The 22,306-nt window shown below is 46.2% G+C and overlaps 1 protein-coding gene across 1 annotated transcript in view; it reads left to right on the forward strand.

Moving 5' to 3' along the window:
• The window catches only part of SEZ6 (seizure related 6 homolog), a 1,048,734-nt gene that overhangs the window by 431,466 nt on the left and 594,962 nt on the right, over positions 1 to 22,306 (forward strand). Inside the window, exons 2-3 of the mRNA XM_078680080.1 lie at positions 4,110 to 4,937; positions 13,977 to 14,110. Coding sequence (XP_078536206.1) covers positions 4,110 to 4,937; positions 13,977 to 14,110 — 962 coding nt within the window. The remainder of the gene's footprint in view (positions 1 to 4,109; positions 4,938 to 13,976; positions 14,111 to 22,306) is intronic.

The following is a 22,306-nucleotide window of genomic DNA, read 5'->3' on the forward strand; positions in this document are numbered from 1 at the left end:
TTCCTAGGAGATTTCACGGGTTTCCACGGTATAGTAGAGTTAATTTTGGTAATTATTCAGTGAGGCTGTCTATAATACATCATGTTTAACATTGAATGTTTTCTTGTTATTGAGTAATTTATAGTGATTCATTCGTATGTTGGTTATTACACACCGCAGACCAAAGAAAGTGAACGAAAATAGCTGCCCTCTAAAGCTTCCCATTCCAGATCCAAGTGAGATTGGTGTCTTAACAATTAGAGAATAATGTGCTGTTTTTGTACAAAGCAATTTACGTGGAACATTCTAATATAAAGTTATATCCTCTCAAACTATATGGACATCAAAAAGGAACAACAACAACCCCATTGCCTCACTTGATGTTACATTGTGAACTACTAACTCATAAAAGGGCAAAAAGATTAAAATAAGGAAATACCGGAGGTTAATTAAGTAATTCAATAAAATATGATTACAATCGTTGGTTTTAAGGAATGTAAAACACATTATAATGATTGATTAAATTACTTGAAGTTGTAATTTAAAAAAATGAGTTGTTTTAGTAAGTGTTACTGGTAGAGTTCTTAGAGTTAGTGTGACATGTTTTTAGAAAAAAGATTTAAATGTCATTGAATTTCAGTCAGTAAATTAAATAATAAGCATTGTTTAATGTTAAGTTAAGATTAGTATTAGAGAATCTTATTTTGTCAAAGTTAATTTTAATGCAATTTAATTCATAATAATTAATAACATTTGTTATTAGTTAAGTGTATGGCTACAGTTGGGGGTAGAAGGGTTAGAATGTTAGAGTCTGGCTCAGGGATAAGATTAGGCTGAGGGTTAGTATTGGGGTTTCTAGATTTAATAACGTGTTAATTAATATAAAATAACTAAACGTGGTTTTTCAGGGATAGTGTAATGGTTAAGGGAAGGAGCAGGAAAATGAATCTGATTTTAAATTGTTTCAATTTGAGTTGCACCTATTTAAAGTGAAATAAATAGATATTTTGCATAGGTTCATAACAAGGTTGGCATCAGCAATAGTTTAAGAATAAAGTTACAATATTTAATTTAATGTAAGTTATTTTACAATTATTGAATGTATGCAAAAATGAATGCGTTTTTATTATTTCAAACAAGGGGAGGGTGACAAGTCGATGGTCATTTTGATGTTTAAATGTGGCTGACGTAATGCCAGGTGATGAAAAAGCCTTGAACTAACAGGAGAAAAGGCAATAGCAGGACGGACAGTGGCAGCCACGGCCTGTGCAGGTAAGAGCGGTGCGGCGGGTTGGGAGAGGATTCGACAGACGACCACAAGAGAAAATTAATTAAATAATTAATTTTCCCTCGTTATCGTCTGTCGAAATAAGCCCCCACCCGGCCCCACTGCTCATACCTGCACGGGCCGCAGCTGGACTGTGGTATGTATCCGCGTATCCATACAGGATTGACACCTGAAACCTACATGTGAAACAGTGACCTCCGCAGGGAGGCCTTACCTCACTGAGCTATCTACTGGCTGTTCTGCCATATGTTACCAATTGCCTGGTGAGGTGGTAACGTCTCGTGAAGAGGTGTGGTCTATCGAGGGGTTCTGGTCTAGTGATGCGGTCCCAGGGCACAAGTTAACCTCATCGACGCTCATGACGAGCTCAGCTCGTCATGAGCCACGGTGCTCGTGTGCTCATGACGAGCTCAGCTCGTTATGACCGTTGGAACACTCGCATGCTGGGCTAAATCCCCTGCTGTGCGAGCGTTCTACAGGAACGGGTGTGGTCATGACGAGCTCAGCTCGTCATGAGCACACGACCACCGTGGCTCATGACGAACTGAGCTCGTCATGAGCACGGGGGCGCTGTGCGCGCCTCCCCTCCCCCCAGCACAGCGGGGGAATCAGCCCCACATGCAAGGGGTTATGGGTGGACGGATCCTTCCACTGTTGTTTAAGAGGGAATGACCGTTCTCCCCAGCCCGAGACTGTAGGAAGCTTGGAGGTTTTCCTCGAACACCCTAACGCCCCATCACCAATCATTGTAATCTGCGAATGCTTTCAGATACGCATGTAAGGTGGCCGCGGGGTGTGTTCAACCTGCTATCCTTCTGGAAATCTCATCTTTACCTGTGAGTGTCCCGGGAGGGGGGCATTTTTGAGTCTCTTAACTTCTGACTAAATCCTTCCTTTGCTTAATGAGGTGCGTTTTCGGGCGTTGTTGTGCTTTGTAGCTGATTAAAGAAAACCTACAGGAAGCCCCGCTCCATAATTAACAAAAAATACACCCAGCATATTTTATTTACTGCACAAAAGTGATTTAAAAATCAAGGGGCATATTTACAAGCCCCTATCGCCACAGGAACGTAACTTTTTTTAACGTTCCTGTGGCGATAAACCCATCTCCTTATTTAAAAGGCGGTGGTAAGCAACTTAATGTGGATTAATGGTGCCTTTAAAATAGAGCACCCTTTCACGCTACACTTCCGCCGCAACACCCATTGATTTTGATGCTGCCCCATATTTACAAGAGTGGCGTAAATAGGAGGCAGCAACAAAATTAAGTCTGGTACAACCTGGTCTTAACATGGCAAAAAGAGAAGAAATGCTTAGGGGCATATTTACAGCAAAAGCGACTGAGCGCAGGTTAGCTCCAAAATAGCTAACGCTCCACTCCATCACTTTTGAAGTGCAGGGATGCACTATGTTACAATAATACTGTGCGCCATGTGTTTTTCCCTACCCTGGCACTAAATTCAGCTGCCTAGCACCAATGCAGACACCCTTTAGGGCCATGGCCAGCCCCCACTCCCCCCGCTCGTACCTGTGGCCGCCGCGGCCGCAAGAATTGGTGGCACCCTCCTAACCCCTCCCCTCGCTCTTACCTGTGACTTTCACGGGCGCATGAATCGCCAGCAACCCCATCCCCTGCTCTTTGAATAGGCCGCCGCAGGTGGCGAAAGCAGTAGCCGACACGGGTGGCCTAAGGCCTAGCTACGCCACTGGCTTGGAGGCCACTTCAGTGCGCTGACAAAATCCCCAAATTGCAAACCATGTGCACCATGTCACATTTTTAATGTATGGCGAATAACCAACCATAGCTTTACATGTCATTCCTGATACCAACCTCATTAGTTCTCAATATAAATAACTACTTTAAGAGCCCGCGTAGCTTGTTAATATCTGTATTCATCACGTTTATATTTCTTTGCACATCAGGTATATATATATATATATATATATATATATATATATATATATATATACGTGTCCAATATTTCAACTTAAGCAAATTATTAAATGTGTGTGCATGCATGGATTAGGCTTTAAATATAGATGCCCCTGTGGTCTAGATCAATCATTATTTTGCATTCGCAAACAAGTAATGCACGTTTATGTTTGGTTTAGATATGAATACGTACATTATGTACATATATTTATAATCTTATATAAAGCAAAAACCTTAGCTCATATTTCTCTGTAAAATGGGTCTATTCCTCTTTAAGTGAGGAATTTTACATGGTTATGATATTACTTCCTGTGATGTTACCTCTTGTAATGTCACAGCTACATATTCATTCCAACTCGCCCCCCCGCCCCCGGTATTTTTTGAGACTTTTTGTCCTGAGCAGTGTGATCTTATACATCTGTGGGCCTGTTGAGGAGATGTAGGCAACTTAGAAGGCGTGATGTGTTATGGCGGTGGTGCCTGTTGATGGGATATGACCAAATGAGAAGTGCCATGTAAGGGAAGTGTTACTTAGCGACGAAGCATGTTATAGGAAACAGGTGTGGTCTAGTGAGGTCTTTTCTAGTGAAGGGGCATCGGCTGGTGAGAAGGTGTGGCCTAGTGATGACATATGACCTATTATGGAGGTGTGGACAGTAAACAAGCGGGGCCTACTGAGGGGATAGGAAGAAGGCCTTGCTTCCAAGTGGGCTGTCCTTAGAGTAGTGTTTGAATGGAAGTGACACATGTATTTTTAGCTAGAGGTCAGATAAAAATGTAAACTGTGGTGCTTTCAGCTGGCTGGTATATTTTGAATAAGAAACAGGGGTGACGTCAGTAACGTAAACTGCTATATATAAGTACAAACTTGAGCGTCAGGTGTTTTAAACAGATCTTCTCCTCTTGCAGGGTCCCACCAGAATGCTGTCAGCAGCAGTAATCCATTTGGATCTGACCTGGGGACGGATCTTCCTTCCTCACCGACGGCGGAAGACCGCGAAGGAGAGGTGCGCTTCACCACCACGGAGCCGACATTGACCCTGCTGAACCATCACCCCCTCCTGGAGGAGTTTCTGCACGAGGCCCTGATGAGGAAGGACCACCTGGACCAAGGACCCTTTCTCACGGGTGGGCTAGGGGAAGGCAGTGAAGCCCCCGTCCAGCCTGACCTGGCAACTTGGGGGGCGCAAGGGCCCGCAGACAACTTAGCACATGAAGACAATGCCCCAGTCTTCTCTGAGTTTACTACCCTGCCATGGACATCTGCACCCTCCTTTGTGGCCACTGCCAACTCTGTGCATCCCCTGGCTGGACACACCAGAGCCTCAGAGTCCAGCACAGCGCCGGTACCTGCAAAGGCAGCATTCACCACCGAGGCGGTGGCCAAGTCTGGGATATCATTGACTCACCCAAGCGACTGGTCCACCGCCAGCCAAGATGTCGTGGCAACAACAGAGGCTGCAGCTACAAAGGCGGTGGCTTTTTCCCAAGCTTGGGCCCAGGACACCAGTCAGATGTCGGTCAGCGCTGTGACCAGCATTTCTCCTACAGCTGACATGGCCCTTAGCAGTACAATCGCCACAAATATGCGCAGTCAGACAGAGCCGCAGGAAAGGGAGAGAGACACTCAGACCAACACAGCTACATCACCAACAGCATCTTCAGGGGATGATGAAGAGACCACAACTACCACCATCATCACCACGACGACCATCACAACCACAGCCCAGGTACCAGGTGAGTGCAATGTGAAGACAGTAATCAGGTCTGGGTGTGATTTAAGGGACATTTAAGTGAAGGTGCATTGCAGTGACTTCTGATCATTATATGTGACTGTTCAGTGTCGTGTTTGACTCGTGCTGCTGTCATTAATACCTCCCTGGGTTGATGTCCATTTCGCTCTAAACATGCCTCACCATTGCAATAGGCACACACATGTCTGCCAACCTGGAAAAAAATCTTACAGTGTGGGGAGGGGGCAGGGCCTTGGAAGGGGCAGGGCCTCATCCTGAGAAATACCCAAGAGGCACTGTTGGACCCCACTCTGCCCCAAGCCTCTACCTCCCAAAAGAAAAGCTTGCTGAGGCTGGTGCCCATGTCCTGGGGGTGTTTTCACTCCCCTTAATGGACCTTGGCAGTTTAAAGCCTCAGTAAACGACCTGGAAGACATTATTTACAGTGGTTTTCGGCTTGTTTTCCCTGCCACCGGGTGTTATCGGCTCCTCAATGGCTGATCGTGTGAGGGGAGACAATATCATGTGTCACACAGTGGTACCGTGTGAGTTGACAGGTATGCACACATGTAAACCTTCTGTCCTCTGTTACGCATTGGTATCGATGTCAGATATTCAGTGGAGTCTCCCGCCTTCCTCGTGCCCTGGGGCTCACACACTCATGTAGAATCTCAAACATGCCCACGTGTCTGGCTGCATAAACTTAGAAATAATGTCTAGTCTATACTTGTCAACTGTGGAACCAGGAGACCTGAGTTCTAATTCCACTCTCCTTACTAGACCAAAAGTGAGGGATCATTTGTTAATGCCTTTATTTTCATTTGTCACAAAACACCCCTCTGCCAACAAAGGAAATAAGATACAAAATAGTATTGTGCACTAAAGATACAAATAAACGAGTCTATTTTGATGTTTCTCGAAGCACCTAGATGTTGCAAGATTAAACCGATTTTGGAACACTAAGCGAGAAGCTTAAAGAGGGAAACTTTTAAGTTTGAAATTCTATCATTTAAAGGTAAAATGCTAAATCTGTAGCAATATTTATTTGTACTTGTTGTGCAGACATTATTCGTATACCCCTAAAACAGAAAACCTACTTTATAATACACTGCCTTCCCTTCACTCCTAAATGTAAACCCTGAGACACCCTTACCCTATCACTAACCCTAGGCCACAAACTATCTTTTACTTGTATCCTAGCTAGAGGGATTTTCTATTGCCCCGTCAATACCCATTCCCTTCCATTCATACTCCCCCTAAATGTATCCCTTACCCTTACTCTGACCTGTGAACTATCACGTATCCCACGCCTATCTCTGTCCCCAACCCTAAACATAACCCTACTCCATGCCTATGAAATATCCTATACCCTATCCTCAGGTGATGGCGTTTTCATTCCTTAACTTTACATCTTCTCTTACAATCATACTTGTCCTGTGTCCAGCCCTAACTGCTACTCTAATACCAACCCCAACCATAGCCAATAAACTATCCATTACCATAAACTTAGCTTAAGGTCTTTCCGTCAACCTGTCCATAACTGTTAATCTGTCCTTAGCACCACCCTTCTAACTAACCTTAAAGCTTTGAGTTTGTGTCAAACAATTTTTGACTATTTCAGTTTTAGTTTTCTCATCTTTTCCCTTGTCACGTTTTTTCAAACATTTCACCTACAAGGATGTGATTCATGCTGTAGACTTGTCCTAAATCACTCTCTTCGCTCACTCGTTGACTTCAATTTGAGTCCTGTATCACTCCCTTCACTCACTCGTTGACTTCAAGTTGTGTCCTGTATCACTCTCTTCACTCACTCGTTGACTTCAAGTTGTGTCCTGTATCACTCTCTTCACTCACTCGTTGACTTCAATTTGAGTCCTGTATCACTCCCTTCACTCACTCGTTGACTTCAAGTTGTGTCCTGTATCACTCCCTTCACTCACTCGTTGACTTCAAGTTGTGTCCTGTATCACTCTCTTCACTCACTCGTTGACTTCAAGTTGTGTCCTGTATCACTCTCTTCACTCACTCGTTGACTTCAAGTTGTGTCCTGTATCACTCTCTTCACTCACTCGTTGACTTCAATTTGAGTCCTGTATCACTCCCTTCACTCACTCGTTGACTTCAAGTTGTGTCCTGTATCACTCCCTTCACTCACTCGTTGACTTCAAGTTGTGTCCTGTATCACTCTCTTCACTCACTCGTTGACTTCAAGTTGTGTCCTGTATCACTCTCTTCACTCACTCGTTGACTTCAAGTTGTGTCCTGTATCACTCTCTTCACTCACTCTGCCACTGAATTGATACAATCTGCTACCTATAAGTGATGCACTTGCACCTTCACAGGTGTGTTTCTGCTGCCACTGCCTGGTCAATTTGAGGTATCTCCTGCTGTGCTTAATTTGAGCTGGTTGTTGCACGCGGGCCCTCCTGCCCTCATGTTTGGTGGCCGTGACTTCTTTTTCATAATCTGACTTTCACCTGGAAAATGAAGGTGGAAGGCAGTACAGGGGAAGAAAGGAGGACGAGAAAGAAAACACCACTAGCTCTCATCAATGCAAGAGCTATTGACTTTGGCAATGTTTTTCAGCCATTATGTAAACCTTAGGGGCGTTTGGCATGGTTGAAAGTTAGTGGCATGGAGTGGGGTGGGGAAGATTGGGGTAGAGTGGAATGGGGTAGATTGGCATAGAGTGGAGTGGGTTAGATTGGCATAGAGTGGAGTGGGGAAGAATGGAGTAGGGTGGAATGGGGTAGATTGGATTGGGAGAGTTGGTAGATTAGGGTGGTAGATTGGAGTGGGGTTGATTGAATTGAGGTAGATTTGGGTGGAGGGTGGAATGGGGTAGATTGAATGGAGTAAATTGGGGAAGTTTATAGTGAGGTAGATTGGAGTAGGCTAGATTAAAGTAGGGCAGTTCAGTGTTGAATAGGGTAGAGTGGAGTGGAATATACTGGGGTAGACCGGAGTGGTGTGGGGTAGATTGGAGAGAGGTGGAATTGGGGAAATTATTATTGGTTGGGGTAGACTGGAGTGGATTCGGGTAAATTGGGGTTAAGTGTAGTGGGGTAGATTGGGTGAATTATATAGTAAAGTAGAATGGAATAGAGTCGGGATCAATTGGGGTCATTTGGAGTGGGGTAGATTGGGGTGGAGTGGAGTTGGGTAGATTGGGTGAGTGCCGTAGATTGGAGTGGTGTTGTGTCGATTGGGATGTGGTGGGGTTGATTTGAGTGAAGTGGAGTGGGGTAGATTGGGGTAGAGTGTGGTTGATTGGGGTAGAGTGGGTGGAGTGGAGTAGATTGGGGTAGATTGTAGTGAGTGAGTGTGATAGATTGAGGTAGAGTGGAGTGAAGTGGAGTAGATTGGAGTGGAGTGGGGTAGGTTGGAGTGGAGTGGGGTGGGGTAGACTGGAGTGAGGTAGAATGGGGTACAGTGGCGTGAGATATATTTGGGTAGATTAGAGTGGTGTGGGGTAGATTGAGGAAGAGTGGAGTGCAGTGGATTGGGGTAATTTGAAGTGGAGTGGGGTAGATTTGAGTGGAGTAGGGTAGATAGGAGTAGAGTGGAATGGGGTTGATTAGGGTGAATTGGGTAGAGTGGATTGGGGTAGATTGGAGTGGGATAGATTGTGCCAATTATGGTAGGGTAGATTGGAGTGGAGTGGGTTAGATTGGAGTGGTGTGGGCTAGATCGGGATGGGTGGGGTAGACTAGAGTGGGGTAGTTCGGAGTGGGGTAGATTGGGTTAGGGTGGGGTTGATCAGAGTGGAATGGATTGGGGTAGATTGGAGTAGGATAGGTTGGAGTGGGGTGGATTGGATGGGGTAGATTGGGGTAGGGTATTTCGCAGTGGAGTGGGATAGGATAGATTGGAGTGGGGTGGATTGGGGTGGTGTGGGTTAGACTAGTCTAGAGTGGGGTAGGTTTGGGAAGCATATGGTAGATTGGGTGGATTGCAGTGGGAAGATTGGCGTGGGGAGGATAGAGGTGATTAAAGTGGGTTAGATTGCAGTGGACTTGGGTGGGGTTAAGTTGGATAGATTGGAGTGGAGTCAAGATTGGAGTGGAGTTATATAGATTAGGGAAGAGTGTGGTGGAGTGGGGTAGATTGGAGTTGAGTCTAATGGGGGCAGATTAGGGTAGAGTAAAGTGGGGTAGATTTGATGGATAAGAGTAGAGTAGATTGAAGTGGAGTAGACTGATGAGTAGACTGAAGAGTGGTGATTGGTGTGGGGTAGTTTAGAGTAGGGTAGATTGGAGTGGAGTGGGGTAGACTGGAGTGGAGTGGAGTGGGTTGGATTGGAGTGGAATGGGTTGCATTGAAGTGGAGTGGGGTAGATGGCAGTGGTGTGGAGTGGGGCATGTTGGGGTAGATTGGAGTGGAGTGGAGTATCTTGGAGTGGAGTGTGGTAAATTGGAGTGGAGTGGGTTGGATTGGAGAGGAGTGGAGTAAGGTGGAGTGGGTTAGATTGGAGTGGAGTTGGGTAGATTGGAGTTGGGTGAGGTAGACTGGAGTGAAGTGGAGTGGGCACATTTGGGTAGAGTGGAATGTTGTAGAGTGGAGTGGGGTAGATTAGGTGGATTGGAGTGTGGTAGATTGGAGCAGAGTGGAGACTATTCTGATAGATTGGAGTGGGGTAGATTGTGGTAGAGAAAAGTTGGATATATTGCAGTGAAGTTTGAAGGGGAGTGAGGTAAAATGGAAAGAAGTTGAGTAAATTGGACTGGGGTAGATTGGAGTGGAGTAGAGTGGAATAAAGTAGATTGAAGTGGAGTCAGGTATTTTGGAGTGGAATGGGTTGGATTGGGTTACATTGGAGTGGGGTGGATTGTTGTAGATTGGAGCGGGGTAGATTGAGTGGAGTGCAGTTGATTGGTATGGAGAAGTAGATTGGAGTGGGGTGGGGTTGATCAGGTTACATTGAGTGGAGTAGAGTAGATTGAAGTGAAGTTGATTGGAGTGGAATGGGGTAGATTGGAGTGGAGTGGAGTAAATTAGGGTAGCGTGGAGTGGAGTTGGGTAGATTGGATAGCAATAGAGTGGATTAGCATAGATTGGATTGGAGTGGGTAGATTGGGATAGAGTGGAGTAGAGTGAAGTGGGGTAGATTGGAGTGGGGCATAGTAAATTGGGGTGGGGTGGGTAGATTGGGGTGGGTTGAAGTGGGGTGGGTAAAATGGATTGTGGTGGATTGGAGTGGGTTGATTGGAGTGGAGTGGGGTAATTTGGGTGGAGTGAAGTAGGGTAGATTGGGGTTGATTGTGGCAAAATGGAGTGGGTGGGGTAAATTGGGATACACTGTGGTGGATTGGGATGGATGGGTGTGGTGTGGGATAGGTTGGAGTGGGGTAAGTGGTGTGAAGGTCCTTAGAGTGGAGTGGTGTGTCGTGTCATGGAGTGAGTGGCATAGATTGGAGTGGCATGGAGTCATGTGGCGTTCTCTTAGCACGGAGGAGCATCAAGTCGAGTGGCATGTCAAAGAGTGAACTATCCTAGAATAGAGCGGCGTATCGTGGCATAGCGTGGAGTGTAGTTTGGAGTATGCATGGTGTGGTGGTGTGCTGCCATTACATACAACACATTATCAATTGAAATGACCACTAGATTTTCAAAGAAAAATAGTTTTATTGCACACAAACTTGATCGTATTCAAATATTTGGTTCCATCACATTTCAGAATTACAAAAAAATGTGTTTCATTTGTACTAATTCCATATATTCTCAATCATCAGCACAGTTAATTTTGTTGTTGTGTGCTAGGAAAAAAACACCCTCCACCCTCTCCTCTTACATGGGTACTCAGTAGGATTGGCACATAAATTCTTCCACTTTAAGTCAGAGAAAGAAAAGTAAACACCAAGCTCCTTTACAAAGACAACTTGACATTTGACCTCTGTCTTTGAATGCACAGCAAATGTGACAACATAAGAACAAGATTTAAAGGCCTGTTTACAGAGTGCAAGTTTGTGGAAGAATATAATAAACAAGGTTTAGGCAACGGTAGGGGCAAACTCGCCTAAAGCAAATAAAGCCACCAAATAGGAAGCCAGAACATGTGAGTTACAATCCACAAAGCCAATGATAAGCAAGAGACAGAATGCATTCCTAGGTCAGCTATCTGAATGTCTGCAAGATGCCTTTAACAAACTAGACAGCTACCCAGTCTCAGAGGCTTCCACTTAAAAGTGTCAAAGGGAGAAAGCAGTGATGAAAAAGAACCTGCAAAACTGAGATAAAGAGGCAGGGAGTGCCTGACTTTCAGCAGCACTTGGGCCCCAACACTTATTCTTTTACAAATTAAGAGTGGAGGAAACGGCCGAGAGAGAGGTGGGGGAAATACACAGTGTAAGAGGTGGGTAATAGTTGGAAAAAGGAGAGAAAGACAGAGAAAAAAAACAGACAGAGAAGAGAGAGAGGAAGAGAAGGAAGGAGGTGTGGGAGAGACTGGGAGTAATGAAAAGTAGACACCAATAATGGAGAGCAGGAACATGGCAGACGAGAATGAAAGAGTGCGGAGAGAACGGAGGCAGAGGAAACAGAGTACAGAGGAAAGAAGATGGAGGGAAGGCAGATAGAGATGAGAGAGTGAGGAAAGAGAGCACAGGGTTAGGGAGAGCCAGGAATGCTGGGAAGAGAAGGAAGAAGAAAGTGAACAAAAAGAAAGGAGAGTGAGGAAACACAGTATAAGAAGGGAAGAAATTGACAAATAAAAGAGAAAGCAGTTAAACACAGTACAGAGAAAGTGCGGGAAAGTAGGTTGAGGAAAAGAAAAGCGAGAAAGCAAAGTGCCGGGTCCGACAGCGTACGAAAGTGGTCTGAGATATGGGAAAGGAAGGAGGGTGCAAGGGAGAAAACATGGATGGAAAAGCGGACAGGAAGAAGGGAAGGGAGGGAAGCAGAGTGCAGGGAAGAGATGGGGGAAATAAAGAAGACAGAAGAGTGATCAAGAAAGCAGAAGGCAGGGGAGAAAATGGGAAAAGGAAAGCAGGAGGGAAGGGAGAGCGAGTAAGCTGGATGCAGGGAGAGAAGAGGAAGGAAAGCAACTGAGGAAAGAAAGAACATGGAAGTAAAAGTAGAGAAAGCTGACAATCAAGAAAGCAGAGTACAGGGGCGAGGTGAGGGAATGAACTGAAGAGGAAGAGAAGGTCAGAAGAGAGAAGGAGGAGGGAAAATGGACAGACAGAAGGGAAAGCGAGGACGGAGAGAGTAGGGTAGAAAAGGGTGCGGAAAGCAGGCATAGATAAGGGAGCACAAGGATGCAGAGTGCAAGGCGGAGGTGGGGAAAGCAGGCAGGGAGATGGGAGAGCAATGAAGCAGAGTGCAGGGAGAGAAGAGGAAGGAACGCAGACAGAGAGGAGAGGGAGGAACGCAGACAGAGAGGAGGGGAAGGAACGCAGACAGAGAGGAGGGGAAGGAACGCAGACAGAGAGAAGGGACAGAGAGAATCAGAGTGCATGGGAGACAAAGAAAGGAAAGCTTACAGAAAGAAGGGGGCGTAAAGAAACAGTGCAGTGCAGTGCAGGGGAGACGGGAAAGGAAGCAGACAGAGAGGAAGGAGAGTGAGGAAGGAGAGAGAAGAGGAAGGAATATTGGGCAGAGAGAGGGTTGCAGTAGACTGCGCTAGGGTGTGCCGGAGACTCCATTGTACCCTTGTGGACCAGTGAAGTTTGTGCTGCATGAACCTGCTGCACATCTGGGGTGCAGTGCCAGCGAATACAGATGGGGTGCAGTAGCAGCAAGAAAGGCACTGAACTTAATGTTTGGCCTTTTACAAGGTGTAGCCCACTGGCCTCGCGCTCCTAGGGCAGCATCCTTGGGCTCGATGAGAACTAGTCTTGTACAGCGGCACTGATGACGTCAGCACTCCTCTCATCACGGGCTGGGACCAGAGACAAGAACCCTTACCGGCCTTGGGGCCTTTATGTCTGACCCAACGTTGACAGGCAGGGGCTTTATTTAAATTGTAATGGCTCTGAGACTAGGGCACAGCTGATTAAGGAAAATGATATGCCAGAAATCTGTAGCAAACTATTCTATTTACTCTCCTATGTTACGTCATAGTGGGGGGGGGGCACTAAGAGTGAATGCTGGTGGGTGTGACATTGCCTGGCTGGGGGCCCAGGTGACTGCTCTGAGATCACCTTCCTCCTGTCACTTATATCTAAAAGGATCGACGTGAAGCGGGCAAACAAGACCCTGGCTCGGGAGTGCAAGGCAGACGATCCCGGCAGCTCGCTGACATGTAGGTGTGATACTGGGCAACTTACTTGGTGAAGATCGCTCATCTTTAACCATTCAAGCTAGTCGAGCCATAGACCTTGAGAGACAGCTCTGCTTTCTTAGACATTGGCTGTCGGATCTGAGGCTCACCAGTGACAACTACACATCCCGAGGCTCGATCCTGCAAGGTTTCTGAACTCTGAGCTGAAGTGTTTTGACAGCTAAGACCTGAACGGACTACTTAAACCAGAGGGACGCTAAAGCGTCATTTGCTAACACCAATATACAATATGTGCAACTTACCGGATGGCTCTGCCTGTATGCGAGCCGATGCTGTGAGGTTTGTGTGACTGGAGCGGTGCCCTAGCTATGTGAATCCTGACACGCTGTGCATCCGTGTAACCTGTGACATAGTGCTCCTGTGTGAAGCTCAGTCCTTTAGGTTCTGTGTCACTTCATTGCATCATCTTCTTGAATTCAGGATGCGAGTGGGCGTACCCCCCTTTAAAGTTTGATATGATATTTTAACATCCCTTTTATAATAGCCTTTAAAAAAAAATCCAGGATGATTGTTTTGGAAAAAGGAAGTGGGGTACTAACCTTAAAAAGCACCTCAGGACGTGTAATGTAATTTCTAGCTCACTGCCTTGTACAGAAGTGTAATTTCTGTAATTAAACTCATCATTTGAGGCACACCTGCTTTATTCACTTGGAGTAAAGTGTCACTCATAGTGTCACACATAATGCGTGGAAATGTCACACATGAGCGCACTGACAAGTCTATTCTTTGCTCATGAACCCTCACCCCTGTGCTTTCTTGCAGTTTCCTGCAGCATCAACTTCACTGGGCCGGAAGGGTACATGGAGTCCCCGGCACACCCCGGCGCGGTCTACTTCAGCACCCTGGACTGCGCGTACACCGTCTCGGTGTATGCGGGGTATGGAGTTGAGATAAAGGTGAGTGGTTGCCTCGGTGCCAGGAGGGAAGGAGGCGGGCGGTGGCCCCGGAGGTAAGTGTAATATTGTGGATGGGTTCAGAAAAGGGTCGATTAACCCACAGCAGCCATGATGCACACATACCTGCCTGCTCCATGGCAGGAACGTGCAACGCCTTTCCAGTTGTCCACTCAGGAGATTACCAAACCTAAGTTCTTGCAACAAGCACGTAGAGTAGAATGTGTAAGGCCCCCAGGTGTGCCTGTGTGCCCCCCTCAAGCCCTGCCACATGCTCGCCAGCTTTCCTCAATCGAATGCTGTACTTGTGAAGACATTATCTTTATCTTTTTGCCCATTTCAACATGTGTTTCTGCAATTGGACAAGGGTTTCCAGAAGTTTATCGATGCAGTTTATGAACTATTGTCTCTCTTGTATCCTGTGGACATGAATGCAGACGCGGGGTGTCTCTCCTGTAGAAGATAAGACTTGCCATCCTGTAGAGCTCTGCTGTAGCACACGCGTCCTGAGCCTGAAGCTCTTTTGTTGTTGAGTCTGTCTGCGGCGAGACATGTGCCCTGATCATGAGGATCTTTGGTGTGGCACACGTGTCCTCTTCATGAGACTCTCTGCTGTAGCACACGCCTCCTAGGCCTGAAGCTCTTTTGTTGTTCTGCACGCAATCTGATCATGAGTCTTTCTGCTGCGAGACATGTGTCCTGATCATGAGACTCTATGCGGTGGGACACGTGTCCTGATAATGAGACTCTATGCTGTGGGACACGTGTCCTGATCATGACACTCTGCTGCGGGGCACGTGTCCTGATCATGAGACTCTATGCGGTGGGACACGTGTCCTGATAATGAGACTCTATGCTGTGGGACACGTGTCCTGATCATGACACTCTGCTGCGGGGCACGTGTCCTGATCATGAGACTCTATGCGGTGGGACACGTGTCCTGATCATGAGACTCTATGCGGTGGGACACGTGTCCTGATAATGAGACTCTATGCGGTGGGACACGTGTCCTGATCATGAGACTCTATGCGGTGGGACACGTGTCCTGATCATGAGACTCTATGCGGTGGGACACGTGTCCTGATAATGAGACTCTATGCTGTGGGACACGTGTCCTGATCATGACACTCTGCTGCGGGGCACGTGTCCTGATCATGAGACTCTATGCGGTGGGACACGTGTCCTGATAATGAGACTCTATGCTGTGGGACACGTGTCCTGATCATGACACTCTGCTGCGGGGCACGTGTCCTGATCATGAGACTCTATGCGGTGGGACACGTGTCCTGATAATGAGACTCTATGCTGTGGGACACGTGTCCTGATCATGACACTCAGCTGCGGGGCACGTGTCCTGATCTTGAGACTCTATGCTGTGGGACACGTGTCCTGATCATGAGACTCTATGCTGTGGGACATTTGTCCTGATCATGAGACTCTATACGGTGGGACACATGTCCTGATCATGAGACTCTATGCTGCGGGACACATGTCCTGATAATGAGACTCTATGCTGTGGCACACGTGTCTTGATCTTGAGACTCTACGCGGTGGGACACGTGTCCTGATAATGAGACTCTATGCGGTGGGACACGTGTCCTGATAATGAGACTCTATGCGGTGGGACACGTGTCCTGATCTTGAGACTCTATGCGGTGGGACACGTGTCCTGATCTTGAGACTCTATGCTGCGGGACACATGTCCTGATAATGAGACTCTATGCTGTGGCACACGTGTCTTGATCTTGAGACTCTACGCGGTGGGACACGTGTCCTGATAATGAGACTCTATGCGGTGGGACACGTGTCCTGATAATGAGACTCTATGCGGTGGGACACGTGTCCTGATCTTGAGACTCTATGCGGTGGGACACGTGTCCTGATCTTGAGACTCTATGCGGTGGGACACGTGTCCTGATCTTGAGACTCTCTGCTGCCGCACACATGTCCTGATCATGACACTCTCTGCTGCGGGACATGTGTCCTGATCATGACACTCTCTGCTGCGGTACATGTGTCCTGGGGATCTCTGCTGTGGGACATGTGTTCTCATTCTGGGGATCTCAACCTTTACCGTAATGGCAGCAGATGATACTCCAAAGGCATGTAACATAATGCCAGTCTGGAGTCTATTGGGTGTCCAAAACCAGTTTTATTCATTTGTTTGTTTGTGTGTTTGTAAAAAGCTTGCAATAACTTCTGAGTGCTTAGAAGTACGGTGTAAAAAGGAAACAACCAACAGAAACCCATATAAACAGTGGCTGTTAGTGTTCAAAAGGATTAAACAAGATCTCCAATCCAAAATTACCGAATTACAGTCCAACAGCAAAGCTTTAGTGAAAGGAACTCCTGACAGTTCAGTGTTTGGTCATTTCCTGAGGTGGATGTAGTTTGTTTCTGCGCTCAGCTGGGATCCACTGTATTCCACAATTTAAGATCCTGCACTCCCACAGAGCAGCTGCTGTGTTTCAGATGATTGAAAGGGTGTTAAAGTATCAGTGGAACTGATGGTGAATGGAGGTTCCTGTTGAGAATGCTATGCGGGATCAGTGTGGAGAAGTGTGGCTCACTGGTTAGAGGAGGCAGACCTGGAAGCAGAGGTCAGCCCGGGACCAGGGTTCAATTCCCGGCTCGGCGCGGTCTTGAGTCCTAAAATGTCCATGGACTCGACAATTCTCGCTCCGGTGCCTACTCGATTCACGGGTTCACACTCTGTGACTCTGGGCAATAGATTGCTTAATCTCCACAACGGCCCCTCGCGGTGGGATGCCTGGCTTTCACCTTGCGGATACCCTGCCGGGGTTATCTCACAGGGGAATACCAGGATGGGTTCCCTAAGCAAGCGCTTAGAAACCAGTGGTGATTTGCGCTATACAAATCCATGTACATTTACATTTACTTTTGTTCATAAGATGGTATGGCCGGCCTTTGTTATAGTAAGTCTTATGGATGATTGGAGCATATTCAAATGTTTCCTCTTCTCCACTATGGGACAACTGACTGTCTTCAGTTCTGATTTGTTGTTACCATATCTCCATAGGTGCAGGCTGCAGGCAGACACGCTGGTGGCGAGATCTATATGGGCACATTGTCCTATTGGGCAGAACACACAAGAGTCTAAACATCTTTTTCCAAGAGCTTGTCAGCTTTATGAAGTCCCTGGTTTAGTCACGAATCGTTCAAAAACGTACACTAGGTTCTGGGGCCCCAAACCTGTAAAGTCGAAGAGTGTATTCCTCCACGGCCACCCTTTTGCTTCCACCCAGGATTTCTCATACCTGGGTGTGGTCTTCAATGCCAGGGGAAACTGGGGTCCCTACAAATGTAAAGCTTCACAAAGGTTTGCTAATGCCTCTGGCTACATTTACAGCTTAGCCTCACGTCAGTGGCAAGGCAAAGGCCCCCGCAGCCACTGCAGTGTGGGGTAGAGCCGAGCTCCAGTGGGCTCTTTCAGCACAGTACCCTGGCCTGAGAGCTCCTGAGTGAGTCCAGAGGGGGGCCCCTCCATGTACTTTGCAGAGAGGCGACCTCAAGTTTCTTTACACCACTGCCACAGGTATTGTCAGAAAGCCCATTTCCCTCCTGTCAGAGGTCTTCAGGGGCAAATGCCTCCCCATTCTGACCTATGAGGTCAGCATTTGTGGATATTCTAACATCACTGTCCTGCAGACTGGAGATACCAGGGTCCAGCGATGTCTTCTAGGCCCAACCCCGGCTCGTGCCACCTGTATTGTTCATCAGGAGCTGGGGGTTGAATATTTTGAAGATTGTATTAAATTGGTCCCCTTGGTGCTATTATGTGCTGTCTGGGCAAAGCCACGCACAAGTCTCAATAGGAAGGTGATCACTGATTGCCTTGCTTGTGATAAAGGATTGGCCATACCCTGGTGGCAATCCATTAAGTGTGAAATGCCTGTCCTGGGGAGACTGGAACTCTTTTCTACCCCCTCTGCTATAACTAAGGCTAATTTAACCTGGGTTAGAAAAGTATTCCAAACAAGGAAAAGGTGGCTGAAAGATGAAGATGAATTTTCTACCATTTCTGTTGTATGTGACTCTGCAAACCACCTCCAATATGGACCTTTATTTGTCATGGGAGGATGCTACCTGGAACAGAGCCCCTTTAACCAGATTCAGGTTTGGTATTGTGAGGTGGCATTTGAGCTTTCCTCTGGGACAGTTTGATTACAGTAACGTGCTACTATGTCCTTGTGATTAGTCCTCGCTCCAGAGTTTGCTCCACTTCACTCTTTTTTTGCAAATACTGCTTGGCATACTCCAAAAGGTTTTTAGTCCCATTCATTAGAGTTTGTGGCATCAGATGATGTGCCGTGGCACTGCTTTATCTGCCTTCAGCGGTTAAATTCCCCAACACTCTGTAATAGCATTTGTTCATTTTCAAAGTGTGCTATTTCCAAAAGGAAACAAATAATTTAGCAAGCACTTGCTGCAAATCACACCTGCCCAAACGCCGTTAGAGGAGCAACTGCCTGATGGGTTTGCCCTGGGTGTTGGCCCACATGGTATGGCTCCCTTACCTTGATTTGCGGGGCCATAGACCTTTCTTAATGTTTTTATGTTGTCTGGTTTTACCATGTAATTATTTATTTGCTGTTTATAAATAGGTGCACTGATGAGGCCCTCACAAATGTTTTCATGGTGTTTTAATGTCTATATTGTGCTTTTATGGCTGTGTTTTACAGCCAAAATAAAGTATTATCTATCTATCCATCTATCTATCCATCCATCCATCCATCCATCCATCCATCCATCCATCCATCCATCCATCCATCCATCCATCCATCCATCCATCCATCCATCCATCCATCCATCCATCCATCCATCCATCCATCCATCCATCCATCCATCTATCTATCTATCTATCTATCTATCTATCTATCTATCTATCTATCTATCTATCTATCTATCTATCTATCTATCTATCTATCTATCTATCTATCTATCTATCTATCTATCTATCTATCTATCTATCTATCTATCTATCTATCTATCCATCCATCCATCCATCTGTGTAAGTCAGCAGTATGTTATGGTCTGCAGTGCCCAGAGGAGCAGAGCGGCCGAGGATGGAAGCATGTTGGTTTTCATGGGGCTGCAGGAGGAGCTCCTCTCTGATGCCAGTTGAGGTGGTTCTGTCCTTCTCATGGCCACTGACTGAAGTTCATGAAACAGTTAATTGTGTTCAACATACTCTTGTAGCTGGTCATGGCTAGGCTTGTCACCATTTTACAAGAATATGGTTTGGTAGGTTGGAAACTGGACAATAGTTAGCCAGCAGAAGGAGGGATAAGATTGTATGTTTTAAGTTCCTTTAGACTATGTCATTTGTAAGACAAAATGTCATCATGTTGGTTACTCAGGAATATTACATCTTTTTCATGTGTTTAGCTGTGCATAGTTATTCGGCTGCGTTGGTTGCTTTCATATTTGAAGATGACTTGATTATCTCTCCATCCAAAACAGATATGCAAGAGGTGTGTCAGATGGGCGGGGTTGATAAGATGAGTTTGCGGTTGTTTATGAATGCTTTGCAATTTTTTATCCAAATGCATCAATAATTCTCTCTGTTGCTATGGGTTGTTGTAGGAGGTATTTTTCACTGGTTATTATTAAGTCCTTTTCTGGCAGATATTGAACAGTTCCTTTGTTTGATTCAGAAGCCATTGATCTGCTTCCTCTTCAGGTTTCTTTTTAGTAACCTCTTCTGCTCCTCCCTTAAGCGTTTTCTGCTACAGTTTGAAACTGACAAAGCATTTTTTTTCAGATACAAGCAAAGATTTATGCCACCATCCTTACAGGTTTCTACGTTGTTTACACTCTAAATTGCTCTACACATAGAAGTTCCTTATATAGAGGTAGGTTATACATCCACCATGATTTAACAGGGTGGAAGAAAGACTGCCTCCTGCATCATGAAGCAACCACAAACAAATAATTTCCCACGTGTATCTGAGGCGTAGCTGCCCTGTCGCTTTAAATAAAGTGCATGCACAGAATGTCAAATCAACACAGGCTGGTGCTTGGCTGCCAGTGACACTGCGTGCCTGCTCCCCAGTCACCTAATTACAGGTGTTCAGAGGGAAAATATAATGCAAAAAAGGTAAAAAGCACCAACTGAGAAGGAGCGTTCCTGCCTCTCGCAGAGGGAAGCCATTTTCTTTCTGTCTGTCGTGTCGTTGATGGCGGGATACAACTGTCACGCCAAAACTGCACCACTTCAGCACCTGCGGTAGACGCTGGTGGGTTATTTGTTTGTCTGAGGATGTATTTGTAGTCACAGCGTAATGCGGGTAGGTGGGCAAGTGGGCATGCGGTTTGGTCAGATTAAGCCTTCAATAAAGTACCTCCTGCTCTACTGTGTTCATTATTATAACTCCCATGAAGGGCAAAATGGAGTTCCTTGGGTCACAGTTTTCGACAGAGGTCCTCGAAGCCAGGTTTTGTGGGGCTCTGCACACCATCAAGGCTCAAGCTATGGGGAGGTGTCTCTTTATTGACTGCATGTGGTTGAAAAATTGTAATTTCCGAATTTTCTAACCACTGAAAACCTTTTTTCCTCGCCATCTCAACAATTCCCGGTTGACCTCTCTGAAAATGAAAGGATGCTCTTCATTGCTCAATGGCTCGTAGCATTGCACACGTTCACAGGTCCCTCTTAATAAGCCTTGATAACAGGACCCCCATACTACTGCAGCATGGATGAGTGCATTATGAAGCATCTTGAAGTCCATGAAATATCCATGTGGTTGGCTTCTTCCCGAGCCTAATTGATCAGCCAGAATTATATTTTCCACGATGCAGTATTCCCATTTAAATTAACCACTCAGTTTATATTTCCCTATTCCTGTGACACTAAAAGTTGTCAACAATAGGTGTTCTAGGATGTTGCTTTGTTTGATGATGTCGACTGGGGTTTTAAGATATATTGATGTATATACCACCAACCTGGTGGCCCCTTTGAGGTCTGGAGCAAACTGCTATTGTCCCCTAAGACAATCAATATTTCCTCTCACCCTTGTGTGCAGAGGCAGACTTCAGACTCCTTTAATATGCCTCTCAGCTGGCCCAAAGCTGCTGTTTGCAGTGTCATCTGTGCTACAACTACAGGTGATCTCTGTTGTTGATCCAATGACATGGCATTCCAGGCTGCTCCTACACCAGATCCTGTTCAGACCCTTCTAATCTACAGGGCTCCGGTCACTCTGTTAGTCCATTCAATGCTGCGCCGCACCCTTCATGCAGTCCTCTCTGTCTCTAGGCACCATGCCCTCCTTACACCCAGGAGCGCAGTTGGGCCTTTCGGCTAACACAAATGAGCTGGTGGCATGGGCTCAGTGTGTTTCCGAGGCACTGATGTTATCGGGATAAAGTGATGAATCAGTGGCAGCTAGCTTGTACCGAAGGTGGTAGGGCGGGGTGAGGGGTACATTAAAAAATATATAAAAAATAAATTCACTTACTTTCTTGAAGCACGGCATCCTCCTGCCTCAGGTGTCTTCCAGGAAGCTCCTGATGCAGGAAACTCAGTTACCCAATCCTGGTGCTTCTTTCACAGCATGAAAGCAATGCCAGGATTGGATAGAGCGGCCACTCTCACACTCCTAAGAGCCCTGGAGGCCTGCGCTTTCTCTAACCGAGCTTGGTTAGAGAACTTTAAAATGCTCATGTTTCGCTGGCCAACCCCAAGATGGCCAGCTAAAGAGACATACACATTTTAAGGCACTTATGGCCAGATGTAGGTGGGAGATTTTGGCCATTTACCGGCCGGTAACCGGTAAATGGCCATGGAGATGTAGGGGGATAAAAAACATGCATTTTCGGTAATTTTACCGAATCGGTAATTTTACCGATTCGGTAAAATTACAGAATCGGTGAAATTACCGAATCTGTATATTTTACCGAATCGGTAAATATACCGGTCGGTAATATTACCGAAAATGCATTTTTGGTATGTAGGTGCCAAGTTTAACATTGACACAGGGCTTTGAAAATCGGTATTTTCCCATGCAATACAATTGCATGGTAAAATACCGATTCAGGTGTATATGCACATCTGTGCATGTACACCTGTGCCATGTGGCACACATACATGCCCTTAGGGCATGTATGTGTGCCACATGGGGGCATGTATGTGTGCCACATGGCACACAAGCCTAAAACAGGGGTGCCAGAGGGTGT

The sequence above is a fragment of the Lissotriton helveticus genome, chromosome 3_1, assembly GCF_964261635.1.
Source record: "Lissotriton helveticus chromosome 3_1, aLisHel1.1, whole genome shotgun sequence".
In the NCBI taxonomy this organism is placed as follows: Eukaryota; Metazoa; Chordata; class Amphibia; order Caudata; family Salamandridae; genus Lissotriton; species Lissotriton helveticus.